General features: G+C 40.8%; 1 protein-coding gene across 2 annotated transcripts in view; it reads left to right on the forward strand.

Moving 5' to 3' along the window:
* Positions 1-19,294, forward strand: part of LOC146080850 (uncharacterized) — a 66,093-nt gene that overhangs the window by 38,253 nt on the left and 8,546 nt on the right. Inside the window, exons 2-6 of one of the 2 annotated variants that reach the window (XM_083188537.1) lie at positions 13,102-13,246; positions 14,136-15,079; positions 15,208-15,400; positions 16,036-16,143; positions 18,975-19,082. In XM_083188537.1, the coding sequence (XP_083044663.1) occupies positions 14,895-15,079; positions 15,208-15,400; positions 16,036-16,143; positions 18,975-19,082 (594 nt within the window). In that variant the 5' untranslated portion in view covers positions 13,102-13,246; positions 14,136-14,894. Of the gene's footprint in view, positions 1-12,256; positions 13,247-14,135; positions 15,080-15,207; positions 15,401-16,035; positions 16,144-18,974; positions 19,083-19,294 lie in introns of those variants that run through there. The other variant, XM_083188538.1, reaches the window with a different exon arrangement.

The raw sequence follows: 19,294 nt of genomic DNA on the forward strand, positions 1-19,294 counted from the left end.
TAGTTCAGTGAACAATGCATTACACTCTGTTCTTTAGGTGCAGTATTTGAAACGGTACTCTTTACCTAGAAGGGCGCCTATCGCGGGCATCGCATGTACCAAAAAATCGCATGCAATGCGACCGACGCGATTACCGCGATTTCCCATAGGGAACAATGTTTAATGTCCCAATTGACCCGATTTTCCATAGGGAACAATGTTAAAAGGCCCACAGAGGCCAAATAGGCACCCTGAAGTGTGAAATGGCCCCCCCAATTGTTGACGCCACCCCACGATAAACGTCAACCCGAAGCGTGGCGAGCGCAGCGAGCCCGCGAGTACGCGGCGGTACGCGTCCTATGACCTTTTCATACCCCCACTATCCACGTCGGCGTTGAGAATAGAAAGTGTGGCGAGCGAAGCGAGCCACCGAGCCCGAAGCGTGTCGAGTGCAGCGAGCCCGCGAGGGGACGCGGACACTTGTGAAGCCCGCGAGGGGACGCGTATACCTGTGAAGGTGTCCGCGTCCGCTCGCCACGCTTCGGGCTCGGTGGCTCGCTGCGCTCGCCACACTTTCTATTCTCAACTCCACGCCGACGTGGATAGTGGGGGTATGAAAAGGTCATAGGACGCGTACCACCGCCCCTTGCGGGCTCGCTGCGCTCGCCATGCTTCGGGTTGACGTTGATCGTGGGGTGGCGTTAACAATTGGGGGGCCCATTTCACACTTCAGGGTGCCAATTTGGCCTCTGTGGGCCATTTAACATTGTTCCCTATGGAAAATCGGGTCAATTGAGACATTTAACATTGTTCCCTATGGGAAATCGCGGTAATCGCGTCGGTCGCATCGCATGCGATTTTTTAGTCGCATGCGATGCGACCGGCGCGATTTTTTACCTTACGATGCCCAAGATCAAAATCGTGGGCGCCCTTCTAGGTAAAGAGTACCTTTGAAACACTTCTCTTTATTGTCTTTACTTATGGCAGTTTATTTTATACATGAATTGGTCTCAAAAACAGTTTTGCATCCCCTATGCTGGGAACATGATTGGTCTGCAATACAGCATATAATTATGCCAGATAAGCCAATATATTAACAGTTAACTACCTTAAAGTGCATTAGGCTGTAATAAACAATAGTATGGTTTTTTTAATTTATAAATTTCAAAAACAGTGCAGTGTTTTTTTTATACTTGATTGGCATTACTATCACAAAATTTTTTGATTTTTGTTATCCTAGTGGTATTCTTAAGAAAGCTATAGTGCAGGGTTGCCGACTTTTGAAAGCTCCTTTCCGGGAGAAGCCCGGAGGTGAGACTTTCAGCAGGAGTTCGAGGGGCGGGGCTTAAGCATGACGTCATTAAGCCCCGTCCCCATGAAGGAAAGTGACCCAATTTGCCGATCTCTGCGGAGGAGGCGGGGCTAAATCACACGATTATGACACTGTATCCCCTCCCCCTCCCCAGAGATAGGCAGAAAAGGTTATTTAAATGCCGTGGTCGGGGGGGGGGGGGGAGCCACAATCAGGGTGGGGCAGCCTAAATAAAAGTGATTAGGGTAAAGATGGGGTGCGCGTCTAAATTAGTCAACCAGCAAGGTGACTATGGCAAACTGCTATATAGATGGGGTACACATCTAAATTAGTCAGCCGGCAGGGTGACTGAACTTCTATATAGATGGGGTACATATCTAAATTAGTCAGCCAGCAGGGTGACAAAACTTCTATATAGATGGGGTACGCGTCTAAATTAGTCTGCCAGCAGGGTGACTAAACTTCTATAGAGATGGGGTACGCGTCTAAATTAGTCTGCCAGCAGGGTGACTAAACTTCTATATAGATGGGGTACGCGTCTAAATTAGTCAGCTGGCAGTTCAAATGGGCGTTCAATTTTGCCAGTATGATCGCAAGAACGGCCAACATATCGATCGATCGAACACACTGCACTTTTGTTCCGATATGGGCCCGTCCGGAACAATATTGGGTGAATATTAAACAGCACTGAACCTTCGACCAACCGAGAAAGACCCTTTTTGGAGGTTTATTGATCGTACAGAAGGAATCGGGACAGTGTACACACCTATACAATTGAACGGCCGTTTGACCCAGGACGGAAGAACGGCCCAACGATTGTATATATGTGTACCCAGCTTAAACTATATCCTGATTAAATAGAATATGCAGACCCTGTGTAGACCTCCCACCAAAAGCAAAAAGTGTGAACACAGATGTATATCAGACATTTTGACTGTCTGTAAATAAATACTCAGTTTGTTGTATCACTGTCTCATTTTGTAAAGCGCAATGGAATATGCTGCTCTATATAAGAAACTGTTAATAAATAAATAAACAAAATATCCCCAATCTATTACGTACTGTAGATATATCTGAAGCTCCAAATCTCTTAAGATTTCTCTTGAACTCTCCCAGAAAGTTGACCTGACCCTGGTCTAAAATTTTACTCTATTCACTTTAGATCATATCTATCGGATGCAGTATTCGGTCATTAGGTTGACAGTATTAAGGTCGACTTGCATTGGGTCGACCACTGAAGGTCAACAGGTCTTAGGTTGGCATGGCTCTGAGGCACTCATGTATTATACAGCTTCACTTCTGGACTTGTAACTTGGTGGGACTGCTATGCTATTACTGGTGCCTGTCCTTGTGATTCCCTCCTATATCACTATAGATTGTAAGCTTGCAGCAGGGCCCTCCTACCTCTAAATCTGTCTGTTGTTACCCAGTTTGTTTTATCACTGTCTACTATTGTAGAGTGCAACGGAATCTGCTGCGCTATATAAGAAACTGTAACGGAATCTGCTGCGCTATATAAGACACTAACGGAATCTGCTGCGCTATATAATACACTGTAACGGAATCTGCTCCGCTATATAAGAAACTGTAATGTAATCTGCTGCGATATATAAGATACTGTAACGGAATCGGCTGCGCTATATAAGAAAATGTAACGGAATCTGCTGTGCTATATAAGACGCTGTAACAGAATCTTCTGTGCTATATAAGACGCTGTAACGGAATCTGCTGTGCTATAAAAGACGCTGTAATAGAATCTGCTGAGCTATATAAGATACTGTAACGGAATCTGTTGCGCTATATAATACACTGTAACGTAATCTGCTGCGCTATATAAAACACTAACGGAATCTGCTGTGCTATATAAGAAACTGACAAGATTTGCACACCAATATAGCGCTGTCAGTGTTCTCACAATAAAATAGCACCCAGGTGATGATGTGAATAATAAAATGTCACCAATCCTAAGTCTTTGACTTGATTGTAGGATTTTCACATCCACTCGTTTTCAATGAAAAGTGCAATGTCCTTAAAACCTCCTCAGCACCAAAGGTTTATGATATGTAAGAAGGGAGAGAGGACATAGTGCATAACTTCAACATAAACAAGAATTTATTGAGTTTACACTTACAATTTTAAAAGAATTCAACAGCATGTAATGATGGACGTCGCTATAGCCCCAGGTCCTTGGAGTAGTCGATGGAAGAGGTCCCAGTTCCGGATCTGGTGTATCTCTAAGTTCCTCAAACAAGTCCCCAGAGAGTCAGGCAACGACCAGCAAAACAGTCCAATAGGAGTAGGCAAGACACGCTTAACGCGTTTCGGATCCACTGATCCTTCGTCAGAAGCGTGTCTATGCCTTGCCTGGTCTCCTCTTTTATAGCAGACGCTAACTGCTATTTCCTGACATCTCAATTTCCGCCTTTCGGCGGAAACAAGATGGCCGTGCGTTCCACTCGTATTACGAGTGCGTTCCACGGCTTTTAGATGTAGCTTTATTGATATTAAAATGCGTAAAAAAAGATGGCCGTGCGTTCCACTCGTACAAACGAGTGCGTTCCACAAGCCACTTATACTCAACAGGAAAAAAATAAATAAATAGATAAAATGCTTCATAAAAAACCCTTACAATTATGCACGGAGTGTCAGAACATCATAATGATACAGAGTTAAAAATAACGTATGCATTATAATCCCTCTTATTACACTAATAATTCTTAAAGGGACAGTATAAATAACTGGATGTATAGAGACACCACAAATTGTAAAATTAAAGCTAAAAGGCTCAAGAGAATAAAATCCATTAATAAAATAAGGCATTGTATAAAAATTGACAGGTGTAAGAATATACTAAATAAAATGATCTATGATGCTTATTTCTTGAAAAGATACAAAATTAAGTTAAGAAGTGCTTCAATTCGAAATCATTGTTTAACCCCTCGGGAACGAGGGTGTTTAAACGATGAATCCATCGCATCTCAGTCTGGGAGAGGCGTCTCTCTAAATCTTTAGTTCGCCATTTAGGTGTAATCAATTGTATACCCCAAAAATTAATTAAAAAACATTCTTTAGACTGGTGATGGGTTTTAAAATGTTCAGATACAGTGTGGGTTAAAAGTCCTTTTCTGATGTTATAAACATGTTCAGCCAGTCTAACCTTTAATGGGCGTGTGGTTTTTCCTACATAAAAAAGGTGACAGGAACATTCTAAAACATAAATTACATTTTTAGAGTGACAGGTAATAAATTCACTGATCTTAAAAGTTTTCCCTTTTACCACAAAATCAATAAGTTTTCTGTTTTTTGATTTGACTGACTTGCACATTAAACAATCGCCACACCTGTGAAAACCCTTAGTCCTTTCACTATGTCTTTGGGTGGAGTCTATTGTGCTTTTTACTAGATGATTCCTTAATGACGGAGCTTTTCTGTAAATAAAAGTGGGTTTTTGGGGGAGAATTTCACCCAATATCGGATCCTGTTTTAGAAGATGCCAATTGTTTGAAAAAACTTTTTCTATTTTTTGATGAGCATCATTATATTGGGATATGAAGGCCCATTGATATTTGTCATCTTTAATATCTTCAAAGGCTTTCTCTCGTATTAGGTCATCTCTGTTGACATTTTTGATGCGCTGTTTTGCCTTTGATAAAATGGTTTCAGAGTACCCCTTTGCCACAAGACGATTTGATACTTCCTCAATTTGTTGATCGCATACTTGTGGGTTAGAACAATTGCGTTTTATTCGTGTAAATTGGCCATATGGGATTCCATTTAGCCAATTGGCGTGGTGCATACTAGAAGTCTCAATGTACCCATTAGAATCCGTGGGTTTTCTGAAAGTGCTGGTACTTAAAGTGCCATTTTCTATATAAATATTCAAATCTAAGAAAGAAATCTCTACCTTACTAGTATTAAAACTTAAATTAATAGAGAAATCATTAATATTTAAATCATTACAGAAGGCATCAAGACTTTCTTGTCCATTTCTCCAAATAAATATAACATCATCTATAAAACGATACCAGAGCACCAGTCCGTCCCCCAGCACGCCATCATGCCATATTTTTAGATGTTCCCAATATGACATGAATAGATTTGCGTAGCTGGGGGCAAATCTGGTGCCCATGGCAGTACCAACACACTGTATATAAAATTCTCCGTCATGATAAAAATAATTATTACTGAGAATAAAATCAATCCCTTTAAGGATAAAATTTTTTAATTTACTCTCTAGTGTAGACCCATCTAGAAAATATTTGACTGCAGTGAGCCCCTTTCCCTTTTCAATTATCGTATAGAGGGTGCTAACATCAGCACTACAAAGAATATCACCTTCCTGCCAATTATATGTCGACAATTCTCTTAATAGGTGACCTGTATCTTTTAAATATGCTTGTGTTTTGGTCACTAATGGTTGCAGGAAGTAATCAATGTAGGCTGAAAGATTGCTAGTAAGACTTCCACAACCAGAAACAATAGGCCTGCCAGGTGGACAATCAACGTTTTTATGTACCTTTGGTAGGATATAAAGTGAAGGTACCGTAGGTTCCTTTATATTTAAGAAATCAAACTCTTTTTTCGTAATCACTGACTCATTAAGAGCCATAGTGGTTATATCTAACAATTCTTTACCGATTCTTGTTGTCGGGTCTGTTTTTAATTTCTTATATGTTGAACCCATTGTGAGTTGGTTTTGTATTTCTTTCATATACATTTCTTTTTTCATTATAACAACTCCACCCCCTTTATCAGCAGGTTTTATTATTACTGATTTATCCTCTTTCAGTATCCTTAGAGCATCATATTCTCTTTTTGTTAAATTACACTTCTTCCTTTTACTTCCTTGATCTTCTGTAATTTTTTTAATTTCATTACACACTACTTTATTAAAGCAATCAAGGAAGCTGCCTCTACAATGCGTAGGGTAAAATGTGGATTGTGGTTTGAAAGGGGTATTTATAACCTCATTTTGTATCAGGGGTGATGTTTCAGGATTTTTTTCCTGATTTTTAAAGAACCGTTTAATGGTTAATTTTCGAATATATTTTTGTACGTCCAGAAAGAGATTAAAACTATTTGGTTTAACAGATGGTGCGAATTTTAGACCTTTTTGGAGAATTCTTGTCTCCATATCTGTAAGTTCTCTCCCAGAAAGGTTGAATATTTTACCCTCTGCTTCACTAGACTTAGTTGTAGTAGTTTCTACATTAATGGTATTTTTATTTTTATTTTTATTACCACTTTTTATTCTGGGTTTCTTCACACCTGCTCTCTTACCTCTACGGGTTTTTTTATGTTTCATTTTTATTGTCTCCATCGTGGAGGTGGGTCCCGTTCTAAAAAAGGTCGCTCTATATCTTCATGGTTACCCATTTGGTTAAACATGGAATATCTATTGGATGTATTAATATTCAAATCTTTCTTTTGGTAGTACCTTTGACGATATGGGCGTCTAGGAGTTTCCCATCTATCATTGCTCTGATAGTGATCTTTTTCTCTATTTCTCCAGTTATCCTTTTTTCCAAATCTATTTATCGGATTTTTATATACGGTTCTTTGAGGTGGAGTATCATAGACCGGTATTTGTATGCGTTCTTCTAATCTCGTATTGAATCTTTTTTTCTTTTTCCATATTGGAGTTTTTTTCATAAAATTACTAGATTGTGGATTAGAAGATTTATGTGTCTTAGGATCTATTTCCTCAATTACCCTATCTTGTTCTTTTTCTGGGTTGGTGTCACGTAGGAATTTTTTCCCTTTTCTCTCCCTCAATTCTCTAGTACTTTTACTGATTTTATCTAGGAGGGACTCCTCGTACATGGAAAAATCTTCTATTTCTTTAAAAGGTCGTACCATGTCCTGAAGGGCAGTTATCTCCTCATTTAGGATTTTTAATGTTTTATTCCTCTCTTTTATAATGAGGTTTATCAGAGAAAAGGAGCACTCATCTAAAATGGTATTCCAATCTTTTCTAAAAGAGTCATCGGAGGAATTAAACGAAGGTGGTTTAACAATTTTTAAACCTTTAGGTATAACTTTAGATGCGAGATAGTGCTCCAGTGTGACCATCTCCCACCAAATTCTGTTCTCTTTTATCATCACTGATTCGAGTTTGAAAAATACTGAGCCCAGATTTTCATCACTAATATTGATGTTTTCATCTTGTGATGTAAAAGTGTGTTTAACCAATTGGTTTCGTATATCTTTAAATGAGAACATATTATGCAGCAGTGAAACGACAATATAGAATGAAAAGTGGAACAGTCTAGAAAGGAATTGAGGTTATAACTGCGCAATATAATTAAACTGTCTGCTGCTTAATTGGTAGTGCTAGGGCGTCATTCCAAGCGCCCCAAGGTGATAGATAAGAAAAAGACAAGATTTGCACACCAATATAGCGCTGTCAGTGTTCTCACAATAAAATAGCACCCAGGTGATGATGTGAATAATAAAATGTCACCAATCCTAAGTCTTTGACTTGATTGTAGGATTTTCACATCCACTCGTTTTCAATGAAAAGTGCAATGTCCTTAAAACCTCCTCAGCACCAAAGGTTTATGATATGTAAGAAGGGAGAGAGGACATAGTGCATAACTTCAACATAAACAAGAATTTATTGAGTTTACACTTACAATTTTAAAAGAATTCAACAGCATGTAATGATGGACGTCGCTATAGCCCCAGGTCCTTGGAGTAGTCGATGGAAGAGGTCCCAGTTCCGGATCTGGTGTATCTCTAAGTTCCTCAAACAAGTCCCCAGAGAGTCAGGCAACGACCAGCAAAACAGTCCAATAGGAGTAGGCAAGACACGCTTAACGCGTTTCGGATCCACTGATCCTTCGTCAGAAGCGTGTCTATGCCTTGATCCTGTTGAGTATAAGTGGCTTGTGGAACGCACTCGTTTGTACGAGTGGAACGCACGGCCATCTTTTTTTACGCATTTTAATATCAATAAAGCTACATCTAAAAGCCGTGGAACGCACTCGTAATACGAGTGGAACGCACGGCCATCTTGTTTCCGCCGAAAGGCGGAAATTGAGATGTCAGGAAATAGCAGTTAGCGTCTGCTATAAAAGAGGAGACCAGGCAAGGCATAGACACGCTTCTGACGAAGGATCAGTGGATCCGAAACGCGTTAAGCGTGTCTTGCCTACTCCTATTGGACTGTTTTGCTGGTCGTTGCCTGACTCTCTGGGGACTTGTTTGAGGAACTTAGAGATACACCAGATCCGGAACTGGGACCTCTTCCATCGACTACTCCAAGGACCTGGGGCTATAGCGACGTCCATCATTACATGCTGTTGAATTCTTTTAAAATTGTAAGTGTAAACTCAATAAATTCTTGTTTATGTTGAAGTTATGCACTATGTCCTCTCTCCCTTCTTACATATCATAAACCTTTGGTGCTGAGGAGGTTTTAAGGACATTGCACTTTTCATTGAAAACGAGTGGATGTGAAAATCCTACAATCAAGTCAAAGACTTAGGATTGGTGACATTTTATTATTCACATCATCACCTGGGTGCTATTTTATTGTGAGAACACTGACAGCGCTATATTGGTGTGCAAATCTTGTCTTTTTCTTATCTATCACCTTGGGGCGCTTGGAATGACGCCCTAGCACTACCAATTAAGCAGCAGACAGTTTAATTATATTGCGCAGTTATAACCTCAATTCCTTTCTAGACTATATAAGAAACTGTAACGGAATCTGCTGTGCTATATAAGACGCTGTAATAGAATCTGCTGTGCTATATAAGAAACTGTAACGGAATCTGCTGCGCTATATAAGACACTGTAACGTAATCTGCTGCGCTATATAAGACACTGTAACGTAATCTGCTGCGCTATATAAAACACTAACGGAATCTGCTGTGCTATATAAGAAACTGTAACGGAATCTGCTGTGCTATATAAGATGCTGTAATAGAATCTGCTGTGCTATATAAGAAACTGTAACAGAATCTTCTGCGCTATATAAGAAAGACACTGTAACGTAATCTGCTGCGCTATATAAGACACTGTAACGTAATCTGCTGCGCTATATAAAACACTAACGGAATCTGCTGCGCTATATAAGACGCTGTAATAGAATCTGCTGTGCTATATAAGAAACTGTAACAGAATCTTCTGCGCTATATAAGACACTGTAACGTAATCTGCTGCGCTATATAAGACACTGTAACGTAATCTGCTGCGCTATATAAGACGCTGCAACGGAATCTGCTGCGCTATATAAGACACTGTAACGTAATCTGCTGAGCTATATAAGACACTGTAACGGAATCTGCTGCGCTATATAAGACACTGTAACGTAATCTGCTGCGCTATATAAGACGCTGCAACGGAATCTGCTGCGCTATATAAGACACTGTAACGTAATCTGCTGAGCTATATAAGACACTGTAACGGAATCTGCTGCGCTATATAAGACACTGTAACGTAATCTGCTGCGCTATATAAGACGCTTCAACGGAATCTGCTGCGCTATATAAGACACTGTAACGTAATCTGCTGCGCTATATAAGATGCTGTAACGGAATCTGCTGCGCTATATAAGACACTGTAACGTAATCTGCTGAGCTATATAAGACACTGTAACGGAATCTGCTGCCCTATATAAGACACTGTAACGGAATCTGCTGCGCTATATAGGACGCTGTAACGGAATCTGCTGCGCTATATAAGACGCTGTAACAGAATCTGCTGCTATATAAGACACTGTAACGGAATCTGCTGCGCTATATAAGACACTGTAACGGAATCTCCTGCGCTATATAAGAAACCGTAAAATAAATAAAATACCTAAGGTCGACAGGGTCACAAAAGTCAACACAAACAGTCAAAAGGTCGACATGGGTTTTTCACATTTATTTGTGCCGACATGTGGTACTTCATGCCCTACTATCCACTAGGGTGTGGAGAGAGAACATAGCGAGGCATCTAACTCAAAGCATGTTAAGCATAGCAAGCCATGCAAGGGGACGCGCTGCACTTTTTTGTGTCCATGTCAACTGTGTTGACATTTGCAAAAAAAAAAAGAAAAACCCCATGTCAACCATTTGACTGTCAACCTTCCAAATGTTGACCTAATATTTGTGTTGACCTTATGAGCCTGTCAACCTTAGCCATGTCAACCTTTTTAATTTATTGACCTAAGACCTAAAGTGGTCGACCCAATGCATGTTGCCTTAGTTTGGTCAACCCAATGATCCACACCCCTCTGATGCACCTATATTTTGAAAATTTACATGACCCATATATTAATATTTCTTAAATTATTTTGGTCATTGGGGGTGCTGTCACAGACAATATAATAAATATAATAAACCAATAATAGAAAAACTTATGCAAGAACAAATAATTGACATTTTGGTGGCACAAGGATTGAGTATTGTATAAAATATAACTTTTGATACTATATTTAAAATATCATGTACTGTGAAATACTAAGACCAGTGTTAAATGATAACAGTGCAAAACAGTGTAATGATAGAAAAAAAATATTAAGTATCCCGCAAAATGACCATCAAAAGATTTTTCGCCCCTTCGGTAATAAAAGACAGTCTAGACTAACTTCTATTCCAGCCGCTATCCGTCAAATTTGGGGCTGGTGCTGACATCGACGCCCCTGAACAACAAGCATGCATAAACATACTACATGCATAAATACCATCAAATAGTATCTGTAATTGCAAGTATCTATGAATCTATCACATCTATACAATTGTCGAGTCATTCTTCCGATTTTGCGTAATCGTACGTTGGATTGTTTAGGTGTGTCCCTATGTTGTGGCTGGGTGATAAACTTTCTAAAAATGCCCTGCAACGTGTACCCTTGGTCAGTCAGATCTCGTGTCTTGCACAAACATCTGCCTGGATGGGAGCTTCAGGGCTGCCACTAAAAATGATGGGGCCCGGGCAATGTTCCCGAAGGCAAAAGATATTGGCTGTGCAATTTTGGTAGGAAATTTAAATTTGTGTGCATCACTTATACATATATATATATATATATATATATATATATATATATATATATATCGGGGGTTGGCGGCACTCAGAATAAACGACACCACACAGGGTTAAACCCTGTGTGGTGTCGTTTATTCTGAGTGCCGCCAACCCCCGATACATATTGCCAGCAGTGGCTGGATTACTTCTAGGAGGGCACCGGATCAGTATTTCAATTTGCTTCCATTGTTACCTACACCTCATTTGGGAGTGCCTCCTCAACAAACCTTGTATATATATATATATGTAGAAAGAAATTGGAGAAAAAGCGCAGATATGAGCAAAGTGTAAAACAAATTTTACTAAAAGTGCAGGCTCACATACATCATAGATAACAGCAAACAGCTTGCCACAGTGATATCCAACACGGTGCACCAACGACTTGAATAGCCGGGACCAGCCTTTTCGCCGCCGCCAGGGCCCCGTGGTTAGGAACTCCAAAAGCACAGCGTTGTCAGTTTAGGCCACGCCCAACTGGTTTTGTCATCTGGGGTGTCCACACCCCCTGACGAAGTCCCCAGATGACGAAACCTTAAAAACAAAAAGGACTGCCTTTTTGTTTTTAAGCTCATACGCCCGGTGCCTTCAATGCTGAAGTAGGTATCGATGTAGAAGAGAGAGCGGCACTCTTTAGGACTATATATAGAAGAAAAACACTTAATCCAGTGTGAATTCACAGTGTTTTTCTTCTATATAAAGTCCTAAAGAGTGCCGCTCTCTCTTCTACATCGATATATATATATATATATACATATATATGGAAAGCAACATTCAGCATTTGTGTTAACTGTACTTCAAAATGATATTAAACATTCAAAACACAGCACACAATGTAGTTAATGGGTGAAACACACTTTGAGTCCACAAGTGCAAAAATTGATCCACTGCTGTTGACTGTCTCTCCAGACCTGCTGTAAGAGTCTTAATTACCTGGGGAGCCTCCTTTAAGGAAAACCCTCTACAATCCCATAGGCTCTCTTAATGTCTGTGTCCCCTTATTGATAAAAACACAGGAGCAGTCATGTAGATAAGTAAGTATCCTGCTAGTGCAGCCTTGCTTGTCAGCTCTTAGGTACATATACTCACGGTTAGGATGATTTCCGCTCCCATGGTCCTGCTTCTTAGCGGTAACACATAAGCAGGAGAACCACTCACCCTCAGTCTCTGAGCGGGGAGGTTTTCCGTCCCTGACGTTTCCTCTAGTGATTCCGCCCATGTGACTAATCCCTTGTTATCGTGGGATCTTGCGCCCTGGCTCTCTGGGTCCATCACTCTGGCAGGCTTTTGCTATATTAGCCTTTATCAAGGTGGGCTGGCGGCCTTTGTGCGCTCTGTTGTAATGTCTGTGCGCGCTCGGCGAGTTGTGTGCGAGCGCACAACATAGAGGGAAGACTGGGCCCGGGTCTGACAAAATAGACAGCACCCCCCAAAAAAATAAAGAGATCAAGCATGCCACCATGTCGAGATTGCCAGTGCTACGTCACTGTCGGCATCAGCAAGTGCATAAACACTTGCTGAAGCAGTAGCATTCACGATGTGGGTAGCATGTCACGTTATAAAGATAAATAAAAAAAATCCTGGGAGAGAAGAAAAGAGCACAGACCCAACTGTTGGAGGGAGAAAGTTAGTTTGTATTCCAATTTTTAATGTATACAGGAAATTCCTTGATCTTGTATTCATTAGCACTACTTTAGGTGGAAAGTTGTGATTGAATCAACAATTAACACGTCAATGGTCAATGTTGGAACTATGTATGTGTGTATACTATAAACAAGCTGACTAGACACCCCCTGCAGTGAAGCTTCTGGAGATGTGACGTCATTGGCTTGCAAGATCGCAGAGCTGTGTATTTATGGATGGGTGTACAGTACACAGAATGGATTAGATTCATACAGCAGAATCCAACACTGGCACCAGACATTACATTGATACCACTATAAGGTAAGGCCATGTCTTTCATACTGTGTTGCATTTATTAAATAGTACAGCTTAAATAGCATGATTCAATATTAATAGGTAAAAATTGTAAGCTCCCTAGCCCCTGGTTTTATGTAGCTTATAATGTACTTGTCCTATTTTATCACAAACTAAAGGGGTGTACATGAGGTGGTTCTTCTAAGCAATTTTGACTACATTGACAAAATCGCTTAGAAGGTTTGCCTGAATCGCCTCGTGGGTACACAGTGGGCAATACCGATGTGCCGTCCCAGAGCCTTGCAATCACCCGGTCAAATAGACAGTGCAGTCAAGAATATTTTTGCTACACTGTATACATTTGGCTGTGGCTCCTGGGGATGGCAGGATGTAGTTAGCATCTCTCTGATGGCTTAACTACATCTTGACACACTCGGCGCTCAGCCGAAATTGGCTAGACTATGTATTGCAGGTACACCGCTTTTTTTGTTTTGCTAATATGATTGTGTACTATTTAAATGCCAACATTTAAATAGAACAGTGTTTTTCAACCACTGTAAACAGGGCCATCGAGGGGGGGGGGGGGGGGGTGGATACATTTTTACCTGGGTCTGATGGAGGGGCCCATGTATTGCACCCCCCTCCAGGACTTTTTTAAGGGCCTGGCAGCACTGATGGTGGCCCTGCAAGTAAAATAAAAGTATTTTAGGAGGTGGTAGATTGAGCAAATGAGAAATCTTTTTGAAAGTATTTTTTATTTTTTTATTTACAGTTTCTTATATAGCGCAACATATTCTGTTGCGCTTTACATTTGGTACATTTCCTTTTGAAGTATCGGGGCATAACAGTTAGCTAAAATATTACATAGCTCATAACTTAATCCATTTCGCACTAATTTTTCGACATTTCCCTGCAGTTTGAAATGGCACCTCGGATCAGCCCAATTAATGATGCGATTCATCATGTTGCTTCAAAAACTGATAAAACTTGCAAATTAGAGGTGAAGTATATAAATGCAGTGAAAGGTAAGGCAGTGTTTGTGACTTATCAGTAAATTATTATTATTATTATTATACAATCATTGGGGCAGATGTACCATAGAGGCGTTAGTGCAGACCCTGGGAGCGAATGGCTTTGGTGAGTTTTATACTTGCCGAGCCGTTCGCTCCAGAGAGGGTGGGTAGGGAAGGACACTGGGCCAGAGCAGGGGAATGCCCAGCAATTTATTGGCATCCCCATGAAAACGCTGGGTATTACCCTTGGAACATAGGTGGACCGAAGCCTGATGTCAGTGCCCGCTCCCTCTTCGGTGGACACTGAAGGAAATAAAAGTCAGAGAGAAATCATTTGATGATCGGTGACTATCGAATGATCTCCCTTCCCTTCAGCTGCAAGCGAGGGAATGTGTTCTCGGACACATCAACTTGCATGGTACCAAGGGGATTTAGAGGCGGAGCAGGCGAGCGGCGTTTATGGACTCGCTAAGCAGTGTATGTATGCTACTTAGCAAGCCTTACTAAATCACCCCCTAGATTTGATGCGATCTAGTACAAAACGCAAAGTGTGCATCACACCTTCTAATGGCACCTTAAAATGTGTTGTTGTTTTTGTTTACATATTACTATAGACTAATTGATAATGGTAAAAGGGATAGGTTTTCCTGTTCTGTAAAACAATGTTTTTGTTGTCTTGTGTTACAGGACGTGGTATATTTGCAAAAAGTTCAATTTGCCAAGGAGAGTTTGTTCTGGAATATATGGGAGATATGATAAATGATGCCGAATCCCAAAAAAGAAAACGTTACCACCCATCAAGGGCTGCATTTATGTTTGCTTTCAAGTGGAGAGGGAAAACATGGTGGTAAGACTTCAATTTGTACCTAAACGATACTCCTTATACTGTACTAAGCTAAATAAGTGATAAAGTCGGATTTTGTGTTGATATTTTGAAATATTTATATTTCTCCTTTTCTTGTGTTTCTTTTTAAGTATTGATGCTTCTAGAGAAGATGGTACATTTGGACGGCTAGTTAATGATGATCACCAACATCCAAACAGTAAGATGAAAAAAATTGACGTGAATGGAAACCCACACCTTTGTTTGTTTGCCCTCAATGACATTAAAGAAGGTGAAGAAATTACCTATGACTATGGAGATGAAGACTGCCCATGGAGAACACACGTATGTTGCACAGTACACTATATACAGAATGGCTCATAGTATTGTAGTATCTATTAAAGAACTTTGAGGTTGAATGGATGACAATTTGAATTGATTAAAATATTAATCTAATTTATCTCTGTAAAGGTGGGTACACACTGGCAGATACATCTGTTCGCAGTCCTGCAAATCCCCCCCCCCCCGTAGGGCAAGATTTTGGTAGGGCAGGGGGTGGTTACAGACCTGCTAACACAGCGGCTGAATTCGGCCTTGTGCCAACAGATCTGAATCAGCCCTAATTCAAAGCATCTCATCGAAAGGGGTGTACACACAGGCAAGCTGCTAAGCGATTTGGCCTTAGGCCAAATACACACAGACGTGTGGTTAATCAAAATTGCCTTGCCGCTGCTAGAGCAATGCCACGTGGCTGCACATTCCTATCGCCCTCAGTGTACACACGGCTAACCTAATATGCAAATTAACCTACTAGGCAAAATCTTCTGCCCAAATCGCACTGTGTGTGCACGGCATTAGAGATTTTGACAGAAACAGGAGGTCAGTCTATGTGCATTACACAGTATTCATATAAAAATTACCATTTGTATTATATGTTTTCATATTTTAAATTGCTGTCATTTTAAAATATGTATTTATAGAAAACCAGTGTTCTAGCTGCTACCAAGGTGTTGGAGGACTCCCATTTTTCACTCCTGTCAAAGACTCGGGTGGATGATGCTACTGGTCCAAACAACAGTCCCCAACAGGTGCATCTATGTTAATAACTTAATTGTACAGTGTGTCTTTGTAATGTTTTTGTATTTTAAGACACTTTATATAGTATCACTGCCTGACTCTCACAATGTCACCATAAAAGACCTTCATTCGGTGTTTGAGTACAAATTGTAAGAAAGACAAGATTGGTCCCCATAAGGAACTGTGGGGCAGATGTATTAATCCTTAACAAAAGATAAATGCAAGGGTGATAAGGGCCCTTATTCTGATTGACGCGTACTTTTCCGCATACTTTCGGATCGCGTCTTTACGGCGTCTGCGCATGCGTGGAGAACGCAACGCGCATGTGCCACGCCTTGACACCGTACCTGTTCGAGCAAATCCCGTACAAAACTGTTCACCGCAATCAGTCGGGAAATATGGGCGTATTATGGGCGTCATGCGGAATGACACATGGGCGTAGTTTCAAAGTGGGCAAAACGGGGCGGAAACATGGGCGGACACGGGGGAGTACACTTATGTTGGGGGGCGTGCATTCGGATACCACTCCGAATGCACGCGAACAAAAAGGGAAGAAATGTGCGGTGTCCAAAAGGCTAGTATTGCTTAGCGGACACCACTCGTTCCTGCGGTAGGCGAACGGACCGCCTAATGACTACAAGCATTAACACCTGAACCCAATAGAATCGACTCCTTTACTCATTACTCACTAATAGGACGCTTGTCAGTGCTTTAATTGAAACCATTGCACTTCAATTGCTGTAAGGGTTAATGTGTGCAATGCATGTGTTAGGCATGCTTGTAAGGATATATTGGCATCTAATTGATTCCAATTCCAAATAAGCATTTTTGTATGAGGATAGGTAATTGAATAAGTGGGTCATGTGATGTATTGCAGAATAGACATAATAGTGGGTTGTTTGGCGTAAATACACCGCTTACGTGCGGAAGCACCGCTTGCCTCCCGTTCGGATGCGGTATTCCCGTGCATACTCTGTAATACTCTGTAATACCGTGCAGAATCGGAGTGATTCTCCCGCACACGCATGGTTTGTATGTCGTCCGTAAACACGCCCTGTTCTTAAAGAGTGAGTCCGTCCGAATGCGGAGGACACGTGGGCGTTTCTACGGACGATGGCCGCACGCGGCAGCACACCGTGGCGTGCGGACCGCACCGTAAGAATTCGGGAATATCCGCACCGATCAGAATAAGGGCCAAAGAGAGATAAACGTCCATCTGCCCCACAAAGCATGTTTTATTCAATATGCAAACACAGACATACCATGGCTGGGTAGGAAGAAATACTTTACAACAATTTAAAAAAAAAATCAGAAAAAGTTGGTTTTATGTTGGCATGCATCTCATGTTAGAGATTTAGGGGGGATGCAATCCTCCGCCTCTATTTCCATCTGGGGAAATAGTGTTGGGGCCCTATTCAATGCTGTCTTTACCAACAACATTGAAGAGGGATTACGGCAGAACGAGCCCGACTTTAAAAGCGATCGGGCCCGTTCTGCTGATAATGGCCATGGACTGTCACGATCCCTGCTGTACATTGACAATCCACAGCCGTTTTCACACACATGCCCCCTTTTTGCTGATCGGCAGGTGGGACATTGAATCCCACCCGCCGATTTGCTGTCAGGCAAACTGCAACCGGCTAGGATCACGGCTGTAGCGAGGGATCGACAGCCGTGATCTGGGATCGCATCCCCCCTTTGTCGGAACGGAGGGCAGTCTGCGTGCATTATGCTGTATGTCTAGCAAAATAACCATTTTTTAAAATATGTTTTCATATTATAAACCGCATGTTAAACATAACCAGTGTTATAGCTGCTACCATGGTGGGGAAGGACTCCCATTCTTCATTCTTTTCAAAGACTCAGGTGTTTGATGCTACAGTCCCCAACAGCGGCATCTATGTTCATCAAAATTCTACAGTTTGGCATGTTTCTGTATTTAAGATGTTTTTAAACAGCTATAAAGGAGGAAGGGAGCTTATTGTGAGGTATTCTAGTGTAAATCAGTACACCCAAAAGTAAAGGTAATGCAGATAGAAGGTAGGTGGTAGCTGGATATCTAACAGGTCAGTCTATGTGCAAGAATTCGTACTGTATTTTATGTTTTCATATTATCATCTGCTGTCATTTCAAAATACGTGTTTACAGACAACCAGTATTCCCAGCTGATTCCAAGGTGGGAGATGACTCCTATTCTTCACTCCTTTCAAATACTCAGGTGCACAAGGCTACTGGTCCAAACATCAGTCCCCAACAGCGGCCTCTATGTTCATCAATTCAGAATTACTTCTACAGTTTATGTAATGTTTTTGTATTTTAAGATGTTTTTAAGCAGCTATAATGGAGAAAGGGAGCTTATTGTGAGGGTAATCTAGTGTCAATCCGTACACTCAAAAGCTTAATGTAATGCATGTAGAAGGTAAGTGTTAGCTGGGTATTTAGGGCTGATCCAGAACTTCAGAGATATTTGTCCTGTTAAATGAGCACTATTCTAGATATTGATGGGGATCCCATAACATCTTCAGTCAGTGTATGGGAACAAATTGTGTGTGAAAATTTAGAGAAGACAGGTCCCAAGAAGAAACTGTAACCATTGTGTGTAAAGTGTCCCCACAAAGCATATTTTATTTAGTATCTATACACAGACAGGACTTGGCTGGGTAGGATGCTTTACTATAATATTAATTGTATATTTTATATTGGTATGCATCTCACCTTAAGAGATTTTGTCTAAAAATAAGGTCAGTCTATATGATTTACACAGTATTTATATCAAAATGAGAATTTGTATTTTAGGTTTTCATATTTTAAATTGCTGTCATTTTAAAATACGTGTTTACAGACAACCATTATTCCAGCTGATTCCAAGGTGGGAGATGACTCCTATTCTTCACTCCTGTCAAAGACTCAGGTGTTCAACGCTAATAGTCCAAACAACAGTCCCCAACAGGTGCATCTATGTTCAGCACTTCAGATTTAATTCTACAGTTTGTATTTTGTATTTTAGCATGTTTTTAAGCAGCTTTAAAGGAGGAAGGGAGCTTATTGTGAGGGTAATCTAGTGTCAATCAGTACACCCAAAAGTTAAAGGTAATGCAGATAGAAGGTAAGGGTTAGCAGGGTATTTAAGGCTGATCTAAACCTTCACAAATATATTTTTCC

Source organism: Crinia signifera, chromosome 5, assembly GCF_055691185.1.
Source record: "Crinia signifera chromosome 5, ASM5569118v1, whole genome shotgun sequence".
In the NCBI taxonomy this organism is placed as follows: domain Eukaryota; kingdom Metazoa; phylum Chordata; class Amphibia; order Anura; family Myobatrachidae; genus Crinia; species Crinia signifera.